A 20,033-nucleotide genomic window follows, 5' to 3' on the forward strand; every position below is an offset into this window, starting at 1 on the left:
GAGCTGGGCGGGAGCGGCGTGACGTCAGACGGAAGCCGCGATGGCCATCTTCAGCGTGTATGTGGTGAACAAGGCCGGAGGGCTCATCTACCAGCTGGACCACTACGCGCCGAGGGCCGAGACCGAGAAGACCTTCAGCTTCCCGCTCGAGCTGGTGCTGCGCCCGCACGACGAGCATGTCCTCGTTTCCTTCGGGCAGCGCGACGGCATCCGCGGTGAGGGGCGGGAAGCAGCCGGCAAAGGAGCGGCCCCGGGAGCTGGGCCCTTTCGACACAGGCGGCGCCCGAGGGGGACGAGCGGAGCCCCCCCCATTTCGTTAACACGCGCTGTATCCCCCCCCCCAATAAGTATACTTTCCCCACTCTGCCTTCCCCCCACCTATCCGCGAATTTTTTATTTCTCGGTAGTGGCGCCCTCCCTGTGGAAAGCCCTCCCACCAGATGTCAAAGAGAAAAATAACTACCAAACTTTTAGAAGACATCTGAAGGCAGCCCTGTTTAGGGAAGCTTTGAATGTTTAATAGGTTATTGTATTTTAGTGTTTGGTTGGAAGCCGCCCAGAGTGGCTGGGGAAACCCAGCCAGATGGGCGGGGTATAAATAAATAATAATTATTAATAATAATATTAATATTCTGGTGCCTCCGCTGCCTTTGGACATTGAAGGGGAGACGGAACTCATGACAGCTGCTCCTTGAGCTGAAAAAGCTTTGGTGGCAGCGCACACCTGAACCTTGTCCACTTTATTAGGCTCCTCTGGCAAAGGGTGGCTCACAAGGGATTAGGGAATTGGGCTTTTTGCAGCATGGAGGGGGAACAACTGGGTCCCCTCGACACTCTCCGACCCCCTTACTATTAGGCAGGGTACGGTGACTGCCTCCAGCAGCTGATTTTGATGGTCATTGATTTATTATAAATACAGTGGTACCTCGGGTTACATGCGCTTCAGGTTACAGACTCCGCTAACCCAGAAATAGTACCTCGGGTTAAGACCTTTGCTTCAGGATGAGAACAGAAATCGTGCTCCGGCGGTGCGGCAGCAGCAAGAGGCCCCGTTAGCTAAAGTGGTGCTTCAGGTTAAGAACAGTTTCAGGTTAAGAACGGACCTCCAGAACGAATTAAGTACGTAACCAGAGATACCACTGTACATTTATGCTTCTGAGGGTTTTTAGCCTCATGTGTGACATTTATAGTAAAACGTTTTGACCACCTCCCAAAGGTTTTATTTATTTGCTTGTTTATTTATTTAGCACACCACCTTAAACCTAAAGATCTCAGGGTGGCTCAGAGATGTTCACTGGCTAAGCTTTGCCTACCTAAGATAGGGATCCCAAGCTGAACCTGGTCAGACCTAACATCCACCACCCATCTCAGGTTATGTCACTGGCAAATTCTGCTCCAGGAAATGACACTGTATACTGGAGCTGCTCTTGCTCCTTTACTCCAGTGTTTCCCAACCTTTTTTGGGCAAAGGCACACTTGTTTGATGAAAAAAATCTCGCGGCACACCACCATTACAGCCCTGTGACATCAGCGCGCAGCGTCACGCCGGGAGGGACGCACGAAAGTGAAAGTTTTTAATTTTTTCCCCTCCCCCTTGCCGGGGAACCTCCAAGCTTTGGGGGTGGGGGGGGAGGAGGCAGCAAAGTGAGGGACTGAGGGACCCTAACCCTAACTCTAACCCTCACCGATCACCCGGGAAAGCATGCGAACGAGGAGCCCCCGTGTCCTGCTCCCGGCAGCGGACGGCACAAAGCGAGGAGGCCTGGACAAGGCAGCACGCTCCCCGCTCTCGCTGCATCGGGGCTTTTCTCCTCCAGGCCGCTTTCGAAGTCCCCTTCTCCGCTCCCAAGAGCCGGAGCCGCTGCTTCCAGGCCCTGTCCGAGCCCCGACTTGTGGCCTCACTTCGAGGAGTGCCTGTTGCTGGGGACGGGGCTGCATCCCCCTCAGCCGCCGCCTCGCTTCCTTCCAGGAGACCCGACGGCTCCCCCTCTCCCTCCTGCGCCCGCAGCAGACCGAGACCTCCCCGCCCCCGCCCGGCTCGGCCCTACCTGGGCGCCTCCAAGCCCGGCCGGCTCCGCGTCGCGCTCCACGCCGGGCAGCTGCAGCGGGAGCGCGCGGCGGCCCGGCTGAGCGCGCCCCGGAGCCGCCGCGCCGTCGCTCGCGAGTCCCTCCGAGAGCCCTCGGGACTGACTCCGGAGTCGCGAGGCGGCGCGTCGCCCAGGGAAGGGGCGGCTTCCCACAAGTCCTCGCGGCACACCAGGCAACATCTCACGGCACACTAGTGTGCCGCGGAACACCGGTTGGGAAACACTGCTTTACTCCACTGATTGGCAGAGCTTCCAAGTGTGAGAGAGACAGGGAAGTTACTGATGCAGGAAGGCTTGCCAGTGCCGGGTGAGAGGGGGTATTGAGTGATGACTGCCTCTTCCCTTCTTTGCAGTGGGCCATGCTGTGCTTGCCATCAACGGCATTGATGTCAACGGAAGGTACACTGGTGACGGCAGGGATGTGCTGGAGTTCCTGGGCAACCCATCCAACTACCCAGTGTCAATCCGCTTTGGTCGCCCCCGACTGTCATCCAATGAGAAGCTCATGCTGGCCTCCATGTTCCACTCGTGAGTCAGGGGTGGATGAGATGTTTGCCAGAACCCAGAAAAGGGATAGGGGTTGACTGGTTTTGATATAGGGAAGGCACTTCATCAATTGGTACAATTTGGGGCTCTGTTCATGTGCAGGTTGTTTGCAATTGGGTCCCAACTGTCTCCCGAGCAGGGGAGCTCTGGAATCGAGATGCTAGAGACCGATACTTTCAAGCTACACTGTTTTCAGACTCTAACAGGTATTGCTTCTTTTATAATATCTGCATTTCTTGACCTTTAGTTAGTATGGACAGCAGACCCCACTTGAGCAAGTAAAGTTCTGCAGCGACATTCAGTGAGGATGTTCCTAGAAGTGCTACTCTTTGTGGAGAAGTGGTAAAAGACAAATGTTTAATAACTATTATGTGTACTTCATTATATAAAAATCACAAGTGGTTTACAAAAAAATAAAATGTTTCTTCCGTTTAATCTAATAATAGTCTCTCCCCAGGGAGTTGTTTATTATTATTATTATTATTAATCTAGTGTTCTTATAATTTTATTTTGTAATTTTATGTTGTGAACTGCTGTTCATTTTCAAGGTGAAGAGCATTATACAAATGTAATTATTATTAATAATAATAAGTAGTAGTAGAAGTAGCTTATAAAAAGCAACAAAAAAACTCCCAATCAGTTAAGCTACCTAAAAATAAAAGTGTGTATCACAAAATAGAATTAAAATTGTAAGAGTCAGGAGTCCAATGAAGCTTGGGTAAACAGATGTTTTAAGAGGCAGTTAAATATCATTACTGTCTCCATAAATTTCCCAAGGTAAGGCATTGCAAAAGGTGGGAGTCATCACTGAGGCCTGTTTCCGCATTACCAAGTGGCAATCCAGTGATGGTGGAACGACTTGCAGGGTGTCCTTGGGAGCTTGCTAGCTATCCTGGTCCTAAGTTGTGTAGGGCTTTAAAACCAACAATACCTTGGTAGCTAATAGGCAACTTTCTCCTCCTTTGCTGTTCCATCTGCCTGGTTCCTGGCATTTGATATCTGCCTTTGCCTTGCAGGGCCTTTATTGAGGAAGAATGACAAGGAATGAACCTTTTTGTGCATTTTAAAATCACTCAGGCCAGTTGTATGTGTTGCTTTGGATGTGGCTTGCTCTAACTCTGTTTTTCATATCCTCAGGGATAAAATTTGTGGTGCTTGCTGATCCACGGCAGTCTGGGATAGATTCCCTTCTGCGCAAGATTTATGAGATTTATTCAGACTTTGCTCTGAAAAATCCTTTCTACTCCTTGGAGATGCCAATCAGGTAGAGATCAAATGCACATTCTCACACTAAAACAAACCCTCCCTTACTAAAATTGATTCCCCCCACCATATGTTTAGAAGTCAATCTACATGAGTATTAAGAGAGAAAAACCCTCCTGGCTCCTGAACCCCTCAGTTTATTCCCTGGGATGCTGGCAAATCCCATGAACAACTGTGGAATGTGATCACAATAGATAGGTAGCGTCACATTAGATAGTGTATGAGGCCTAGTAAGTCTGCATGGCTCGTTTCTTACATGCCCTCACACTGAGACATGTTACTGAACACTTCATGCCTGGGGGGCATTTTCCACAGTGCCAGTGTTGATTCAAGAAGTTAAGCTTATCAAGGAGAGCAAACAGAAGCATCTTCAACAGGACCTGGAAGCCTGTAAGGGCCTTCCAGCTCCCATCATCCATGACTACGGGTCATGTTTGCTGGGACTGATGGGAGTAGAGTCTAACAATGTCTAGAAGGTCCCCAAGGTTGATCTTCAGGCTGCATTGACATGGTATTTCATACCTTACTAATGCTGAATCACAGTTTCACTCCGTTCAGACATTCATCCCAGACTGAGAATAAAATGGAAAATGGGTAACTTACTATTCTAAACCTGCTCCAGTGTGGTTATGTTCTAGTTCTCTTGTGTTTGTTTCACCATTTCAGATGTGAGCTCTTTGATCAGAACTTGAAGCTTGCGCTGGAGGTAGCAGAGAAAGCGGGGCCTTTTGGGCCAGGATTGTAGGGTGGATTTATCCCACTTCAGTCACCCAGTGGACTAAACAACTAAAATATGAGTCAGACAGATGACCAACCATCTGTTCGTAGCCACCTTGACTGCAATTCCAGAGCACAGAACAGGGAGTATTGCTGTTGAGTGGATGTGGTTGGTGCTGAATCTTGGCTGCTGCTGAAGGAAGCTGGCTGGCAGCTTGAAAGGAAACATGAGAGCTACACCATTCCTTCAAGAGTGGTGCATGTACATATATGTCTGCTGCAATGTATTCTTTTAATTTATAACTGAAGCACTGTATGTTTGCAAATGTAAATAAAGCATTCCTTAAAGGAAGAGGAAGGACTTGATTCTTGAGCTGGGAATGAATTATCTGGCGTTCAGCATCCAGGGAGGGTAAGAGCCTGAACCAAATTGCAAATCTCTATGGGCTTCTGCCTAGTGGAGTAATACTATTTAGGAAGAGGCCTCTGCACAGGAACATAGGTTAATTCTACTTTATTGTCTTTATTGCTGTCACTGTACACTCCATAACAATGAACAAGATCTGGAATCCAGTTTCACATAAAACTGTCCATTTTAAGTCTGCATTATCAGCTCCTCATGGCAATTATAGTTAGAGGCCCCTAAAATGTCTGCAGAAGTGTCCAGGGAAGTTCTGATCAGTGCAAACTGCAAAATGCTACATTCCTCATTATCATGTATCTATTTACATCAGTTTGAGGGCTGCATTCCCTTGCTGGCAACATGCCAGTAGAAGACAGGGTCAGAGGCAAAAGCAGGAGGATAACTCATGTAAATTTTACCTTTGTACAGCAGACTAGTTTCTATGCACACACATCCCCTTCTCTCTTCCATCCATGTAAGGAAGAAGCATTATAAGAGTTCAAGAACACATTCTGGAAAATGAAAACAATGTAGGGATGGTGTCTGGGGAAGAATCCAGAGGACCAGATGAAAGAGTCTTGGGCACATTTGGGCCCAGTTCTGAGGTTTGCATGTCTATATGCTTAGTAAGGTACACATGCCCGTCCATCCTTGCCTAGCTACAGCCCCAAATACTAAGATTAAGGAATGAAGCCTTCCCTCTTGTGAATGTCTCCAATTCAATTACACCCCTATGTACCACAGACTGTTTGAGGAGAGAGTTCTCCGAATTAACTGAATGTTGGAAGGTGAAGAAATCAAGGGAATAATTAAGCACAAATACACAAGAGAAGTGTTCTGTAGGTGGTGGAGGTAGAAAAGTGACACCTCCCTCTCCAGGCAGTAAAAATGAGTCCTTACGCTGCTTGCTTACAAAACATTTGGAAGAAGTGCAGGCTGCCAGTGAGATCATCAGGAGGCTAATACAGGTGAAGCTGCCAAATCTTGCCTTTGCCAGGGAGAAGCAGAATAGGGTTTGGTCCATTAGGTCCAAACCATTCTGGCCGTTCCCATTTTAAGGAACAAAAATAGGTGGCAGCAAAGTGATTTTTTTTTTTTAAACAGAAAACTTTACCCTGGTCCAGGATACACTGTCAAAGCTTAGTTCTGCCTTGATCTAATAGTTGTTGCAGTACTTTTTTAAAACCCATGGTTGCAGTGGGAGGCTCCTCCAACAGCCAAGCTACTGCTCTGCTTTAGTCAGCCTTCTTTGGTACCCGGCCCATCTTGGTGCGGATGTTCCTCAAGAAGAAAAACACTACTGTGCTGACCGTGCAGGTAATTTCTGCTACCCAGAAGGCTGTTCCCCAGCTGTAGTGTTTGGCGATGGTACTGAAAGGTAGCCCAGCCAGGAACCCTCCAACTGAAAAAGAAAAGAAAAGGTCACTTGAGGGCAGGGGGAGAGAATGTGTTGCCATCCTCAATTTCTGGAAGGACTAAACTCACCATTTGCCATTAGTGCAACAATGGCGTGAGAAGTTCCACACAGGTTTGATGGCGCACTCTCATTGGCTATTACTCCAAACAATGCAATCGGCCCATAAGAGCAAAATCCAAAGATAGCTCCTAACAGCAGGATCCATAACTAACAAAACAAGGCCAAAAAGAAAGTCAGAATATGGGGGTAATAAAATTCCAACTACCCTACAGCTTGCTACCTGGATCTCTGTCTACGAGGTAGTGTTTCAGACTACACTTAAGAAATACCTTATACTTGTGAGAGCTTTTAGTTCCATTTTTCTGGAGTCAAGGGGAACTGTTTGTTAGCAATCTGGTTAATTAGATTAACAACGATCATGAGCAACAGTTTCTATAGAAAGCAAAGGTTGTGCAAGAGCATTTGATGGGGTTATATGTAAGTGCTTTAAAATCACTGTTTGCAGATGCACAAATTCCAACAGTACCCCAGAAACTGTCCTTAAAATATATATATTACTGTAAAAATGAGAACCTTTAGCACACTGGTCTGATAACATGTCTAGGGCAACATTATCTATCAGTGCAATCAGAGGATTATATCATGTCTCCCTAAGCCAGGGGTCAGCAACCTTTTTCAGCCGTGGGCTGGTCCCTCAGACCTTGTGGTAGGCCGGACTATATTTTGAAAAAATATATGAATGAATTTCTATGCCCCACAAATAACCCAGAGATGCATTTTAAATAAAAGCACACATTCTACTCATGTAAATACACCAGGCAGGCCCCACAAATAACCCAGAGGTGCATTTTAAATAAAAAGACACATTCTACTCATGTAAAAACATACTGATTCCCGGATTGTCCGTGGGCCGGATTGAGAAGGCGATTGGGCCGCATCTGGCCTCCGGGCCTTAGGTTGCCTACCCCTGCCCTAAGCACCCCAGAAGCTACTTTTACCCTTTTGCCATAGGCAGATGCTCCAAAGCTGCAACCTATGAAGTGCACGTGTTAGGAGACAGATGTGTGAAGCAGCTGACAGCATGAACAGATAATGCTTTGGTTTCTTTTAGACGTTTATTGCATTCCTTCAAGGTTCAAAACCCCACAGAATAACAGCAGAGAAGCAAGATATGGGAAGCTAAGGCAGGATAACGATAAAGCAGAATATAGACCTCGTGTTCTGTTAAGCCCACAAGGTTAGAAAGAGGATGGAGGGCTAGAATCCAAAAGTCGCTTTCCTGAGAGAGAAAGAAGGAAAAAATGAGCAAGTTGCAAAGAGAGAAGAAGAAAAAGGCATTGCAATAACTGTAAAACCTGCCATTCAGAAACACCACCACCACCTTCAATGCTGTACATCAATGATCGGGACCTGTGGCCATACACAGGTTGTTGGACTACAACTCCCATCACCCTTGGCCATTGCTCATGCTGGCTAAGGCTGATGGGAGTTAAAGGACCACAGGGTCCTACTTCTGCCATTAATGGCAATACCCCACATCGGCTCGTGTGATGCTCTGCTTGGAACTGGGGAATTCCCTTGACTGCTTCTCTAAGGCAGAGCAAAGCTGGTGAAGCTGCGAAATTTATAGCTTCAATAGGTGGGACTGTAGATGTAAAAAGCCCAGAAAGGAAGGGTCCCAAGAAACTTTCACTCTAAGGGATCTAAAGCCGGAGAACATCACACATGCCCCAGAAGTCAAACTTCATTTCAATTGTGGAAATCCTTCTTCTGGGATGTGCTACTGCTTACTAAAAAGCATAAGGAGTCAAGAGAATTACATGTTCAATAAGTACTCCAAGCAGGTGATGCTGTGAGCCATTCAGGTCTTGCAATAAGGAAAGTCCTTGCTTGTGCATGGGAACAGTTTTGTCCTTTCCTCTATCACATTGTGATGCTGTAAATCAGCTTTCTGTCTGAACCGTATCTGTCTCGCCTAACCTGAGCTGTGGCAACAAACTGCTTTTGTATGGCTTACCTTAGGAGAGCTGGCTGTGACTGTGACCCGGAAGAGGTACATAGAAGCCGACATGCCTGCCATCATAGTGAGAAGAAGTTTGTGTCGAGGGTTCCCATAATTGGACAGGCCCACCTGGAAGACATGAAGATGCCCTTGTATTAAAACAGCCAACAACCTCAGCAGTACCCTGTGCCTCGCCAAGCCCCTCCTTTACCTATGTCCATACTGCCAATCACCAACTGCCTTGGAAGGCTGCCTGAAACAGACATCCAGGAGTAGCTGTCCTTTGTACTACAAGAGACAGGGTGACTTACCCGTGCAACTGCTTGGTCTGAAAGATAGCCAGCTGCAATGCTGCCAACCAGGCCCCCAACTTCCAAGGCGCTCATGTAGGAACTTCCTACAGGGTATACAACAAATAGAAGCCAGCTTACACTAGAGGGAGAACCTGCATATGGGAATTCTGCTCCCTTGTAGAACATGGAAATGAGGGATTTGTCAGGCTAACAGTTTCTTGCCTGCTGCACTAACACTTCTCAGCTGAAAGCAGTTTCTCAGATATTTTTCCACCACGAAGTATTTCAGGAAACAAACAATATTTGGCATTGAGAATGGCCAGTAGCAGGGTAGAACATGGGGCGTCAATCTTTTTGGACCTGTGTGCATATTTGAAATTTTGCAAGGGGGGCGTGGGCTCAACCCTTTCTAGTTTCTTCTCTCACATGTGTCACTATTTCTCCTCAGACAAATGAGGGAGGGGTACACTGGAAAAATAAGATCCAGTGCTTTCCAGTACTTCAGAAGCATTGATACAAGGAATGGATTCTCATTGATCTTTATTATTTTTACACAGAATGAAAAAACCCAATCCAGAGGTGATCCATGATTTATGGTGGTTTTGAGAAGATCCTGTCAAAATAATGAGGATCCACAAAGATCCATGTCTTCGATCCATGTTTTTGCATCATGGGAGCAACGAAAAACATTGCATCTGTAGTTTTTACAATTCTGTCAATGGAGACAGATATGACCTGTGATTTGGTGGTGGTAGTGAGCCTGTGGGGGAAAAAAACCTTAAATCATTTCAAGAGAATTCATTTTCTAGATCAAACTCATATGTCTTTATCTGCTCTCTTTTCTCTGACCCCTGCACCCACCTCCCAGATCAGCCCCCTTTCCCTCCAACCCTTACCCCTATTCTGTTTCTCTTTCTGTTTAGCTGCTGATCTGAGTCTTGAAAATCACAATACAGCAGCAAAAGGAGAAGCACACAGAGTTGCAATTTCCTCTCACCTCTCTTTGCTTTTCAAGGTAGGGAAAGGTACCATCTCTCACCTCCTCATGATGAAGGGGGCAGTGATAGGGCTCAGAGGTAACTCCCAACTGACACTGGCACACAATGAACTCTTTTACGTTTTCAAGGGTAGGGTTAATTGCCTGCCACGAGGATTTGACTAGCTCTGGAAGACACAACATTAGGCTGGGGCTGGTGTCTCATACCCACAAGTGCAGACTGTCCTCTTTCCTGGATGAGAAATAGCTGCCCCCAGTCTGTACAGCATGTCTTCACACCAAAGACAACCAGATAGCCAGTAGACAGGACCCAGAGGTATGGAGAAAGCAGCAGCTCAGCCAGTGTGCTGTCATTTGCCGAGGAGCCTACAAGGAAGAAACCATTACTCACTTGAGCTTGAGCTAAGCTCTCATAGAAGTTTGACTGTACTGGAGAATTTCATGGCTTCCCATTGATTCTCACTGGAGGCTTCCATGAGCTGACTCTTATAATCCCGTCAGGACTACCTGCCCTACCAGATTCTACACCTTCCACTTTGCAGCTTGGTCAAAAGTAGGTCATATTAGGCAGTTCTGCTGTTTTGTCCCACCTCAGCCAGTTCTCACCTCCCAGACACTCACCCTTTTTCCCTTTCTTGGGCCCAGGCTCAATGTTGGGCAGTCCCACGTCCGAGGGCTCATTCTTAATCAGGAGCAGGCACACAAAGGAGGCGACCACACACACAGAACCGGAAAGGGCCAGAGTTGTGCGCCAGTCATAGCTCAGCGCCATCAGAGCAGCCACAATAGGGCCCAGCCCTCCTGCCAGGTTCATGCTGGTGGAGAGGATGGCCCACCAAGTCCCAAACTGGGAAGGTTCAAACCACTACACAGAAGGGAGAGAGAAAGGACATGAGTTGGGGCAGGTCCCCATTCCAGGGCCCGGCATGCATATGGAAGGCTCACGTGATTTTAGAACTCCGCCCCATAAGCCTCCAGGCTGGTCATGAACAATGATGGCCAACATTTTGCTGGAGTCACCAATGGGACGCAAACCAGTCCCCCAAGTTGCATCTCAAACTGCCCCTCTTGAAACACAGTTCCCAAAACCTTTCAGCTGAACGGCTCCCAAAGCAGTTTACAGTATAAAAAATACATCAGCAGAAAATGAAACAAGATGCAATCGATTAAGTCTGAACAACTTCTCAAAAATAACAGGAGATAGATAAAAGGGGCATAATCAAGGGCAGCTCAAAAAAGCAGAGGGTCTTGCACAGCTAATAAGCAAAGGGCTGCCTGCAGCCAGACCCTGGAATGGGAGAGGGACAGAGGCTTCTGCACAGGCTGAAGGTGGGACAAAAGGAGCTGGAGTGGCCTCTTGGTAAAAACATTTCACAATAATCCTCCTTTATTTTAGATTTGAATAAGGGGGTTTACTGCTCCCAGAAACACTTGCAGCCCCCAATCTTTCTGCAAAGGGGGTTGTATGTTACTGCCAGGACACCAGAGAGCTTCCCCTTCTCCTTTTGGATGTTGCACTATCAAAGGCTACTGGTTATGAGGCATATATGCTACCATCTGAATCAGAGGAATGCTCTTCCTCTGTTTGCTGGAGAACAACAGCTATTGTCTTCCTGTCCAGCTTACTGTATGTCCCCAAGAGGTGGCTGGTTGTTTACTACAGGAAACCAGGTGCTGAACACGGTGGGCCTTTGATTTGATTGACAGTGCTCTTCTTACTTCTTTATGCTGCTTGCACACCAGCTCTTCCTGGGTACAGAATGCCTAGCCCAACACAGAAAACACTTTCCACTGCAAGGCCCACTTGCTCAGCGTCATTTGATCATATTTTAGGCAGTCTGGGCAGGCTGCTGCTGCTGGGGGCAACAGGGGTGCCAGCTGCCCAAGAATATCTCGAAGTGAAATATGATATGGTTTGTGATTGATAGTTCCCACCACCGCTGCCAAGTCAAAGCTCACCAGAAGCATGGCACCTATTGGGAGCGGAGAGAAGTGGCAAGGCCTCTACCTCTGCAGCCTGGGACAGGAAAACAGCAAGTGAGGTTCTGGCATTAATGACCAGCAGCAACAGAAACAGTCACTAAACAAAAGCTACCATAACCGCTTGCTGCCACCTGCAGCTCTCAGCTTCCATTGCCCTGGAGAATGGATTTCGACTGACTGCTCTCTTGGCACAGGGGCCCCCTGCTGGAAACTTGCTGCTAGGAAAATCTCAGGAAGCAGCAGCATGCCCTACACACACACACAAACAACAACAGCAACAACAACCACACACACACACACACACACACACACACACTTACCTTGCGCAGTACTTTTCCACATGGGGGCCACCCTAGGCCCTGGGCCAGCCCGTTGAGGAACCACAACCCTGCGAAGACGGTGACGGTAGAGCTCCAAGAGAAGACCACATTGACTAAGCCCACCAACAGGAGGCCAGAGGAAAAAAGCCATCGGGCACTCATTTGGTCAGAAAGGACCCCACTAATGAACTTGCTAATGGCGTAAGCTGCGGACTGGCTGCTGGTGATGAGACCTGCATTGGATGAGAACCCAGATAGGTATGCCATGCTCATGTTATGCCAAAGGAACTTGGTCACAGATGAACTCTTCAGCCTCATTGAGAGTAGTACTTAAAACAAGCAAAATGCTAGCCAGTATTAGGATTAGGTAAGACACAGAGGCTCTATAGATTCTGATGCCCTTCTATCTATTACCTCAAGCTTAAGTCTACATTCAGGAAAGGCCATGTTTGTCCTTCTCTAGGCAAACTGGGAATATATTGCTCAGGCTTTAGACTGATCTATTGTAGCTGCTTCCAGCTTGTGGGTAAACAATTGTCCACAGACCCTTTGTCTGGCATAATCCTTTAGTCACCACATCCTAGTGAAAATAACTCTAAGTACTCATACTGGAAATAAACATTATGTACTTTTATGTCTTTCCTGCCTCTGCTTCCTTTCCTTTGTTGGATTATTGATTGTAAGCGCCTTGGGGCAGGCGCCTGCTCTCCTATTATTATTAATATAGTTTTAACTACAGTGCATTGCGCTTACCATAGCATAAGAACAAATAAATACTAGCGCTACTGTAACATCAGGTTAAGAAGTGATGCAGTTCTTCACAGTGGACATTAAGGGGGCAGATTACAGGCAAAACAACAATGACAGCCTTTATCTGGAAATGAAAGAAAATGCAAGTACTCAGAGAAGCCCAACTAGCAGCCTTTCAACATCAGTCCCAGAACTGCAAATTGGCCTCCAAGTGACTGGCCTCCTTCCAAAGAGAACTTCCCTGGCAAAGCAACAGCTGAATTCTAATTGAATCCCTAAGCACAAAGAAAGGAAGTCCCCCAAAATCTCAAGAAAATATTTTCAGGATAAAGTTTTTTGAGCACCACAAACATGTTCTGCATGCACCATCTCCTTCCAAGAAGAAAGCCCTTACCCAAGTCATCTTTGTCGAGGCTTATCTCTTCCATGATTGAAGGCATCACAAACGAGAACGTTTTTCGGTTGAAATAGTACAGGGTGTAGCCAATGAACATGGCAGTGAATATCACCACCCGATAATAGCCGTAGCCCTTTCCTGCCATTGCGATTTCAGAGCTGTGCCTCTAAGGACGGAGAGAAGGTGCCTGTAGCAGTTCTGACTTTAGATCCCAGTTTACAGTAAATGTGAGAAGAGGGGTGGCGGCACCAATGTGCTAGAAAGAAGGGAGAGAGGCAGGGAAGCAGCAGCTGTCAGAGCACTTGAGCGGCAGGCGCTTGCCAGGGTTTCTGCTGAGCCCGGAGGTTTGCTGGAGTTCGCTGTTGCTCTCTTTTCTGCTCACGGCCACCTTCTGGAGAATAATTAACTCCGGGAACATGGCTGGACACACTGTTCAGTATAAATCCATCCACCTACAGTGAAACAAACAAGAGACACTAGCCTGGGATAAACAGAGCTGTCTTCCGAGTAGAAAGATTAACAAGGGTTTCCTCACTCCCACTACACTCTGACCCCTGAACTCAAATAGCACGATGGAGTAAAGGGGGGGGGGGGAATCAATGCCTTCCTCAATCAGGTCTACAACATAATCTTTGATAGGAACTAAGTCCTGCTGCAGAAGCAAGCTGCCTATGGGCTGGGCAGTCTACCTAGCACCACCCTTCCCAGGAAAAGAGTCTTGCTCCTGAAAGAAGGTGCAAAGCTGTAAAGACATTATCCTGCAGTCGCAGACACTGATGGATTGCTTTGTCAAAATCAGTAAGGCAAGAAGGCTGTCTCTTGTATCGGCAGGAACATAGGCAGCTGCCTTACAGAGTTAGATCATGGGTCCATCTAGCTCAGTATTGTCAACATGGACAGGCAGCAAGAATCTCTCCAGGTTTTGGCATGGGGGTATCTCCCAGCCCTACCTCAGGCTGCTGTGGGTTGAAGCTGGGACTTTTTGAATGCAAGGCAGAGGCTCTACCACTGAGTGATGGCCCTGATACTGCAAGTGAATTAAAAACCAAACACTTCCCTCTACTGTATTTCAGAGTGGAGCACCAAGCTTATTAATTTGGAAGACTTTTATTCTGCCTTTCAATTTATCAAAAATCCTAAGGAAGCTTCTAAATGTAGAGCTAAAATACAAACATAAAGGTGTATAAATGTAAAAGCACAAAAATGAAAGCATAAAATACAGAAAGGCAGCATAAAATTAAAATCCAAATCAATTTAAAGCACTAGATGAACTGCTTTTGCCCACACTGTTTGAAATCAAACCATGCAGGCAAAGGCACATCCAGAAAAGTACCGGTACTAACACAGTCCCATAAACAGTGCTTCGTAAGACCAGACAATCAGCTTACTCTTGGGATTTGAAAGCCCATATGCACAGGACTGACCAGCTGTGCTTGCAAACCCGCTTTCGACTCAGCCCTGTTTTACCTGCCCCATATAGCTTGGCAGAAACACTGGAACATCTTTTTCTGTCTGTTTGCCCTCCATCTCCCTTTAAGCTTTCTCCCCGTTTTTAATTACTTATAAAGCACTCACATTATAAAATATCAGGGTGGTGTACAAAAAACAAGGATAAGTATAAAATGTATACCAAGAATAATAAAGTTGATATGGATGACAACAGAAAAGTTCAGTCAGAAAAGGCTTGGGCAAATAGAAAGATTTTAAGCACACATCTGAAAGATTAGATTGTTGGGGTATACCATATCTTAACATATCCCACGTTAAAGGGACTGCCCATAAGAGGAAAATCTTCCATAATTTTGCTTGCCATTTGCCTTTTATCATAATTTAGGCTTTGTCTCTATTATTTCTGCTCAGGTACCTTAGGGCACTCTGCTCACCAGACTAAGGTTCCTAATGTTATGCATGCTGTGCTTCTGTGGATTTGATAAACATGCTAGTTTCTTGGCCAGCTCTACTTGCTCAACAGCCTGTCCTCTGCCACAACAGAACCAGGGCTGCAAAAAACAGGTACCCCAAGCACTAGAGCAATTCCACCCATCATTAATATTCCAAAACAGCTTATTCCATGAAAACCGAAAAGTACGGTAAGTTTTAGACAGACATGCAGACACAATTCCATGCAGTGTGTTCCAGTCAATAAATTTAGTTGTCATATTTTGCATCAGTTTATGTTTATGTGTAGTCTTCAAAGGCAGCTCCTAGAAGTGTTGCAGTAATCCAAGTTATATGTTACCAGGTCACAGACAATGGTTACCAGGTACAGTAGGTGGATCAGCCCAAGTTGCTGAAAGGCTTGTGCTAGATGCCATCTGGGCTTCCAGCATAAGGCTGCATCTAACCAAGACATCCCCAAGATGCAAACTTTTACAGGAGGAATGGATGAGAAAAGGGAACACACACCATGTGGTTGATTAGATGAACTGGCCCTCTTCTTATTACCGTTAAGTTTATTAGCATCTGTCTGGTCCATGGCAGACCGCAATTCCCCTGCTCATAACATCCTGTCTCACATGAATCCTATATGAAAAGGATAGAACTGAGTGTAAACAGCATATTAGCAACTGCTCTTCTTCTTAAACAACAGAAAGAATGAAACACTCTTGTGGCACTCCATAGCATATATGCCATGGGGCAAAGTAAAAGTCCCCCAAGACAGCATGGGGAATCTGAGCTGAGGCCAAATGCAACCCTCCAAGCCTTTCTACCCAGCCCTCATGCCACTCTCCTAACTGGTTCAGCTCTGTACCCTTCTTAATTGCTTTTGTGTGGCTGGAATGTGTCCCTGAACTGTGATAATGGCTTTTGCTAGCATGGATGGAAGGATGGGTAATTTGTGGCTGACTGCTGGAATATAGCCTCTTGTAAAGATGTAAGAGTTACAGCTGTTCTACGCACTTTTTGCTTCCTGCTCTGGGCACCACTGATATGTCATCTCTGCAAAACAATTGTCCATGAGCTGAAAAATGTCTCCCCCCACTTTTAAAAAAGTTTCCTTGCTTCTTTTAAGGAGTTCCAAGAATAAATCTCATTCAGAGATTAAAAATCTGCTTTGACATGTGATAATTTCACTGCAGTGTTGCTAGACAGCACTACTGTAGTTTGCTGCCATTTTTGTGTCCTCTCACAGGGACTTTGTAACAAAAGGATAAATTGTCTGGAAAAGTGAGCTAGTAAAGAGCAAAGTAGAATGAAGTTGAAATGGACAAGGCAGTACTCAGACTCCCCGCACAGATGTGGGACCACCTAAAATTATAAACGGGTTACAGAGTCCTGCAATTTCAAGGGTCCTTAACAAGAAGTCCTTTAAATGTCACCTCTTTTTAGCTAGGATCACCCCACTCTTTTTAGATTATAAATGATCTTAGATCCAAGATTCAGCTGAAAGTCCTAGGAGGTCCCCCAACTACTTGCTTTTTAGAAGGGTTTATTCCTGGGACACAGTGAAGCAGCTTGCAGACATTTGTCCTGAGCAAGTGTGATAAGAGCATGGTCACATTTATCCCAGTTTTTCACAGCCCTCTGAAGGAGATCCCATATCTTACTTAAACAGTATGACTTTCTAGAGCCTAAAAGGGCTTAGAAACCAGCAAGCAAAATCAATAAAGGAAAGTCCATCAAAATGGTTCTGATACAAGTCTGATGAAGTCAGTGGAGCTTTCCCTCTACTGAATTTAGGCCAAAGAATAATTAACAGAGATAACTTTACAATTGGGTAACTGCCGGCAATGGGCAGTCAGCCAAGCTGGAGGACTGGGCCAAGGACATTACATGGTTGCAAATGCTATTACGTACACTTTTTCAGAGTAAAATTTTTATCTAGTTACTTGTTACACCACTATCTAAGACTGTGTTACAGGATACTTTACATTACATTTTATAATGAAGACAACTCTGTGTGAACAGCTGCCTATTAGTGTCTCTTCCTAAGTAGAACAGGATCCCCAAGGATGTGCTTTAGGAGGAGCTTGCTTTCAGGCACTGGGTTGGCACTGGCAGACCAATTCTGCATTACAAAGATGTCTGCAAATGTGACATGAAGGCTGACAACATTAACCTCGCCATATGGAAACCCTTGCAGACAACTGCAGTGCCTGGAGAGTGTCAGGTCATGAAACGCTGTGATGCATCTGCAGCAGCAAAACCAGATGCCTTCATTTACCCCACCTGCAATAAAACATGTCTCTCTCGTATTGGTTTCCACAGCCACAACAGGTGCTGTAACTCTCCAACTGTTTGACTTTACCTCTGATGGTGAACTCTTTCATTGTCTCTTGAGACAGACGGATGCCAACAAATGGGGGGTTGTGTGTTTTCCTAATACGCTGTGCTGTATGTAATATTAATGTAGTATACGATGTAATGTATTTATGTATTTCTGTGTGCCATTGTCATACACACACATATATATTCCAACCTACATTCCTCAGAGACCCTTTGGGTTACAAGTGACTAGTAAAGTTTAATTTAATAATTAATAAGGGGAGCGAGGCAATAGTTATGGTGGAGTTAACAGTTAGCCTGAGATAATTCTGTATACTTTAAGCGAATGTCTGAATTTAAAAAAGTTTGGGATTGGAGCATGGCGCTATATATTAGGAGCTGCACTCCCTTTATTCTTCATTTCCATAATTAGTTTGTATTTATGAAAACAAACAATCCAAATATTATCCAATTTCTTACCCCCTTTTCATCATGTGAACGCAGGAAGTATGACAACAATTTTAAAAAGTACAATGCTGTATTAAAAGAAATACAAACATATATATTGAGGTGCCAAAGGCTATTTGGCTAAAACAATAACGAATTTTAATGCCGCGTAATATAAAACACCTTCCCGCGTGACGTGGTCTAGGCAGAGATGGGGCTAAATCGAGAAACGGCAGGATCTTGAGTCTCGGGTGTTTGTGGGGGTGCCTGGCACGTACCCCATACGGAGCCAGACAGGAAAGGCAATTGAAGGTGCAGAGGCAGTCAAGAGACCGGACGGGTCCCCCGACCCCGGGCGGAGGCTATTCGCATTCCACTCCTTCCGCCTGTGGACGGGTTCAGGGGAGCGCCGTGGCCCCATCCCTTCACCCTCCGAGAGGACAGCGGTGCGGCAGGGGTGACCCTTTAGTATAGATCCACACAACAAGGGAAGGAAAGGTCGCGAGGACGCAGGAAGAAACTTTTATCCCTCCCGCTCCCAAAGGCCTCCGGGCGCCCATCAACGTCGGCCCGGGCACCTTGGGCCCATACAATTCAAGGGCGCTTGCCCAAGCCGGACGTGGACCATTCGCCGCCGGCAACCCACCAACCGGCCGCGGCGGTTCCTCTGCACCAGCCGCAGGAAAAGTGGGCTAACCTGATAGTGGCTCCTCAGCGACCCGCAGCTTGGAGCTCCGCCTTGCGGAAAGCATTCTCCTCGGCTATTGGGCAAGGGGCACGCCACTCTCCGGGCTCCTCCAATCCATATTGTCCGTGTCGACAGGTAAGAGCTTCCGGCCAATCCCTGCCTCTCGCGCGCAGTTTCCTATGGTAACGCTTTCCTTTCTAAGGAGGGTCGCCATCCGTGTTTGGCCTCCCTTACCTGTTTTCCCGTCGGCCTCAGTACCAAGCCAAGCTGCAGCGCACGCGCACTTCCCACTACTGAAAGACCGGCGGCCTTCCTAAGTTTGAATCACTTTTCCCGCCAAAAAGTAACGACGAGAAGCGGCTGCGCCGACAGCATTTTAAGTAGGAAGCACCTTGAGGAGAAGCTGAAGGGGGCCATAAATAAAATATAATAATAAAGAAACATAAAAATAAAAGAGTGCTGACTTCCTCCCCTTGGCCAGCGACTTCCACAGAGGAATGGTCACCAAGGCAACAGCCTCCCTGTCCCTCCTGTCAAAAACAAAACCCCAACTGAAGGCATCAAGCACCACACTAAACAAGGCCCTGCCTTCATGCTAGGAGTATTTAAAGTTTAGGAAAAAACATCCAACACACCCTTTTATATAGTGGGGGTTAACACGAGACAGGATTCCACACTAAAAAGAGGTTCAGGGACAAGAAAAAAATCACACAAAATATGGTGGTCATCAGATGTTGTTGGACTGTCTTTGGGCTTAAAAGAATAGGGGCCTAACACCTGGAGGGCACCAGACTTGACTACCCAAGCTCTAGAATGCATCCACCAATATGGAGGGGAAGGAAGCAAGAGGAAAGAAAAACTGCATTTAGGCACCATGGCCAATTCTCACTGCCTACACAGGAGGCCTGAATGTGTTAGGGATTACCAAACAGGCAGCCCCTCACCTTTTAGAAATCCATCACTGCAGCAGGTAGTAGGTGGCACTTTAGGATCCATCTGTTTGAGAGGGTAGCCAGTGTAGGCTCCACCAATTTTCATTCTTCCATTTAAAAAGAGTGATTTTTATTTTTTTTTAGAAAAGCAAGTTATTTTATTGAAACCATTTTCAAAAGGAGCAAATACATTTCAACTGAATGACTTAAAATGTGATCACCACCCGCTTTCTCCTTTCCTCCCTCCAGAAAAAAAAAGTTAACAGAACTGACCAACGAGCACCTGAACATTGATGTAAAACAAACAACCCCAGACTCCACAGCTAAGTAAGTGCCAATATGGCAGAGGGAACTTGCACAATTTCTGCAGAGCACACAAAGGTGGCAGCACAAGGTACTCTCTTGCCTACTGGCTTTCTGGATTAGGCTTAGTTGGGTTTTAGGCAGCAGCAGAGGAATGGAAGAGGGAACATTCCTCCTTCACTCCCAAATTACATTCCCATGACAGAGAAATTAAAACTTCTAAGCCTGCCCTGTTCAAAAGGGGGAAATTTTTAAGAAAAGACAGACACAGCACAAGACAAA

At 46.3% G+C, this 20,033-nt stretch overlaps 2 protein-coding genes across 10 annotated transcripts; one reads left to right on the forward strand and one right to left on the reverse strand.

Moving 5' to 3' along the window:
* Positions 1–25: 25 nt before the first annotated feature.
* TRAPPC4 (trafficking protein particle complex subunit 4) lies at positions 26–6,110 on the forward strand. The gene is made up of 5 exons (XM_081172775.1): positions 26–215; positions 2,441–2,615; positions 2,736–2,839; positions 3,771–3,897; positions 4,563–6,110. Exons 1-5 carry the CDS (start codon positions 41–43, stop codon positions 4,639–4,641), a joined length of 660 nt encoding a protein of 219 aa, XP_081028901.1. The 5' UTR covers positions 26–40; the 3' UTR covers positions 4,642–6,110.
* Positions 5,113–18,771, reverse strand: SLC37A4 (solute carrier family 37 member 4). 9 transcript variants are annotated; one of them, XM_081172648.1, is made up of 11 exons: positions 18,526–18,771; positions 15,582–15,698; positions 13,173–13,627; positions 12,029–12,261; positions 10,347–10,590; positions 9,933–10,091; positions 8,747–8,832; positions 8,451–8,564; positions 7,647–7,712; positions 6,502–6,640; positions 5,113–6,418 (listed from the first exon to the last, which is right to left on the reverse strand). In XM_081172648.1, the coding sequence occupies exons 3-11, from the start codon at positions 13,318–13,320 to the stop codon at positions 6,252–6,254; spliced, it is 1,356 nt and encodes a 451-aa protein (XP_081028774.1). In that variant the 5' UTR covers positions 13,321–13,627; positions 15,582–15,698; positions 18,526–18,771; the 3' UTR covers positions 5,113–6,251. The 9 variants fall into 9 exon arrangements, with proteins under 9 accessions (XP_081028774.1, XP_081028775.1, XP_081028776.1 ...); XM_081172649.1 differs by lacking the exon at positions 18,526–18,771 and adding an exon at positions 18,420–18,500; XM_081172650.1 differs by lacking the exon at positions 15,582–15,698.
* Positions 18,772–20,033: the final 1,262 nt, after the last annotated feature.

Source organism: Podarcis bocagei (genome assembly GCF_964188305.1).
Source record: "Podarcis bocagei genome assembly, chromosome: 15".
NCBI lineage: Eukaryota > Metazoa > Chordata > Lepidosauria > Squamata > Lacertidae > Podarcis > Podarcis bocagei.

Bases quoted from the DNA above. Each gene is read 5' to 3' on its own strand.
- SLC37A4 (XM_081172650.1), bottom strand. From the start codon at position 13,320: ATGGCAGGAAAGGGCTACGGCTATTATCGGGTGGTGATATTCACTGCC. The intron at 12,262-13,172 runs GTAAGGGCTTTC...CATCCAATGCAG, and splicing joins CCTCGACAAAGATGACTTGG to GTCTCATCACCAGCAGCCAG. The intron at 6,419-6,501 runs GTGAGTTTAGTC...TTTCTTTTTCAG, and splicing joins TGTTGCACTAATGGCAAATG to TTGGAGGGTTCCTGGCTGGG.
- TRAPPC4 (XM_081172775.1), top strand. From the start codon at position 41: ATGGCCATCTTCAGCGTGTATGTGGTGAACAAGGCCGGAGGGCTCATC. The intron at 216-2,440 runs GTGAGGGGCGGG...CCTTCTTTGCAG, and splicing joins GCAGCGCGACGGCATCCGCG to TGGGCCATGCTGTGCTTGCC. The intron at 2,840-3,770 runs GTATTGCTTCTT...TCATATCCTCAG, and splicing joins CTGTTTTCAGACTCTAACAG to GGATAAAATTTGTGGTGCTT.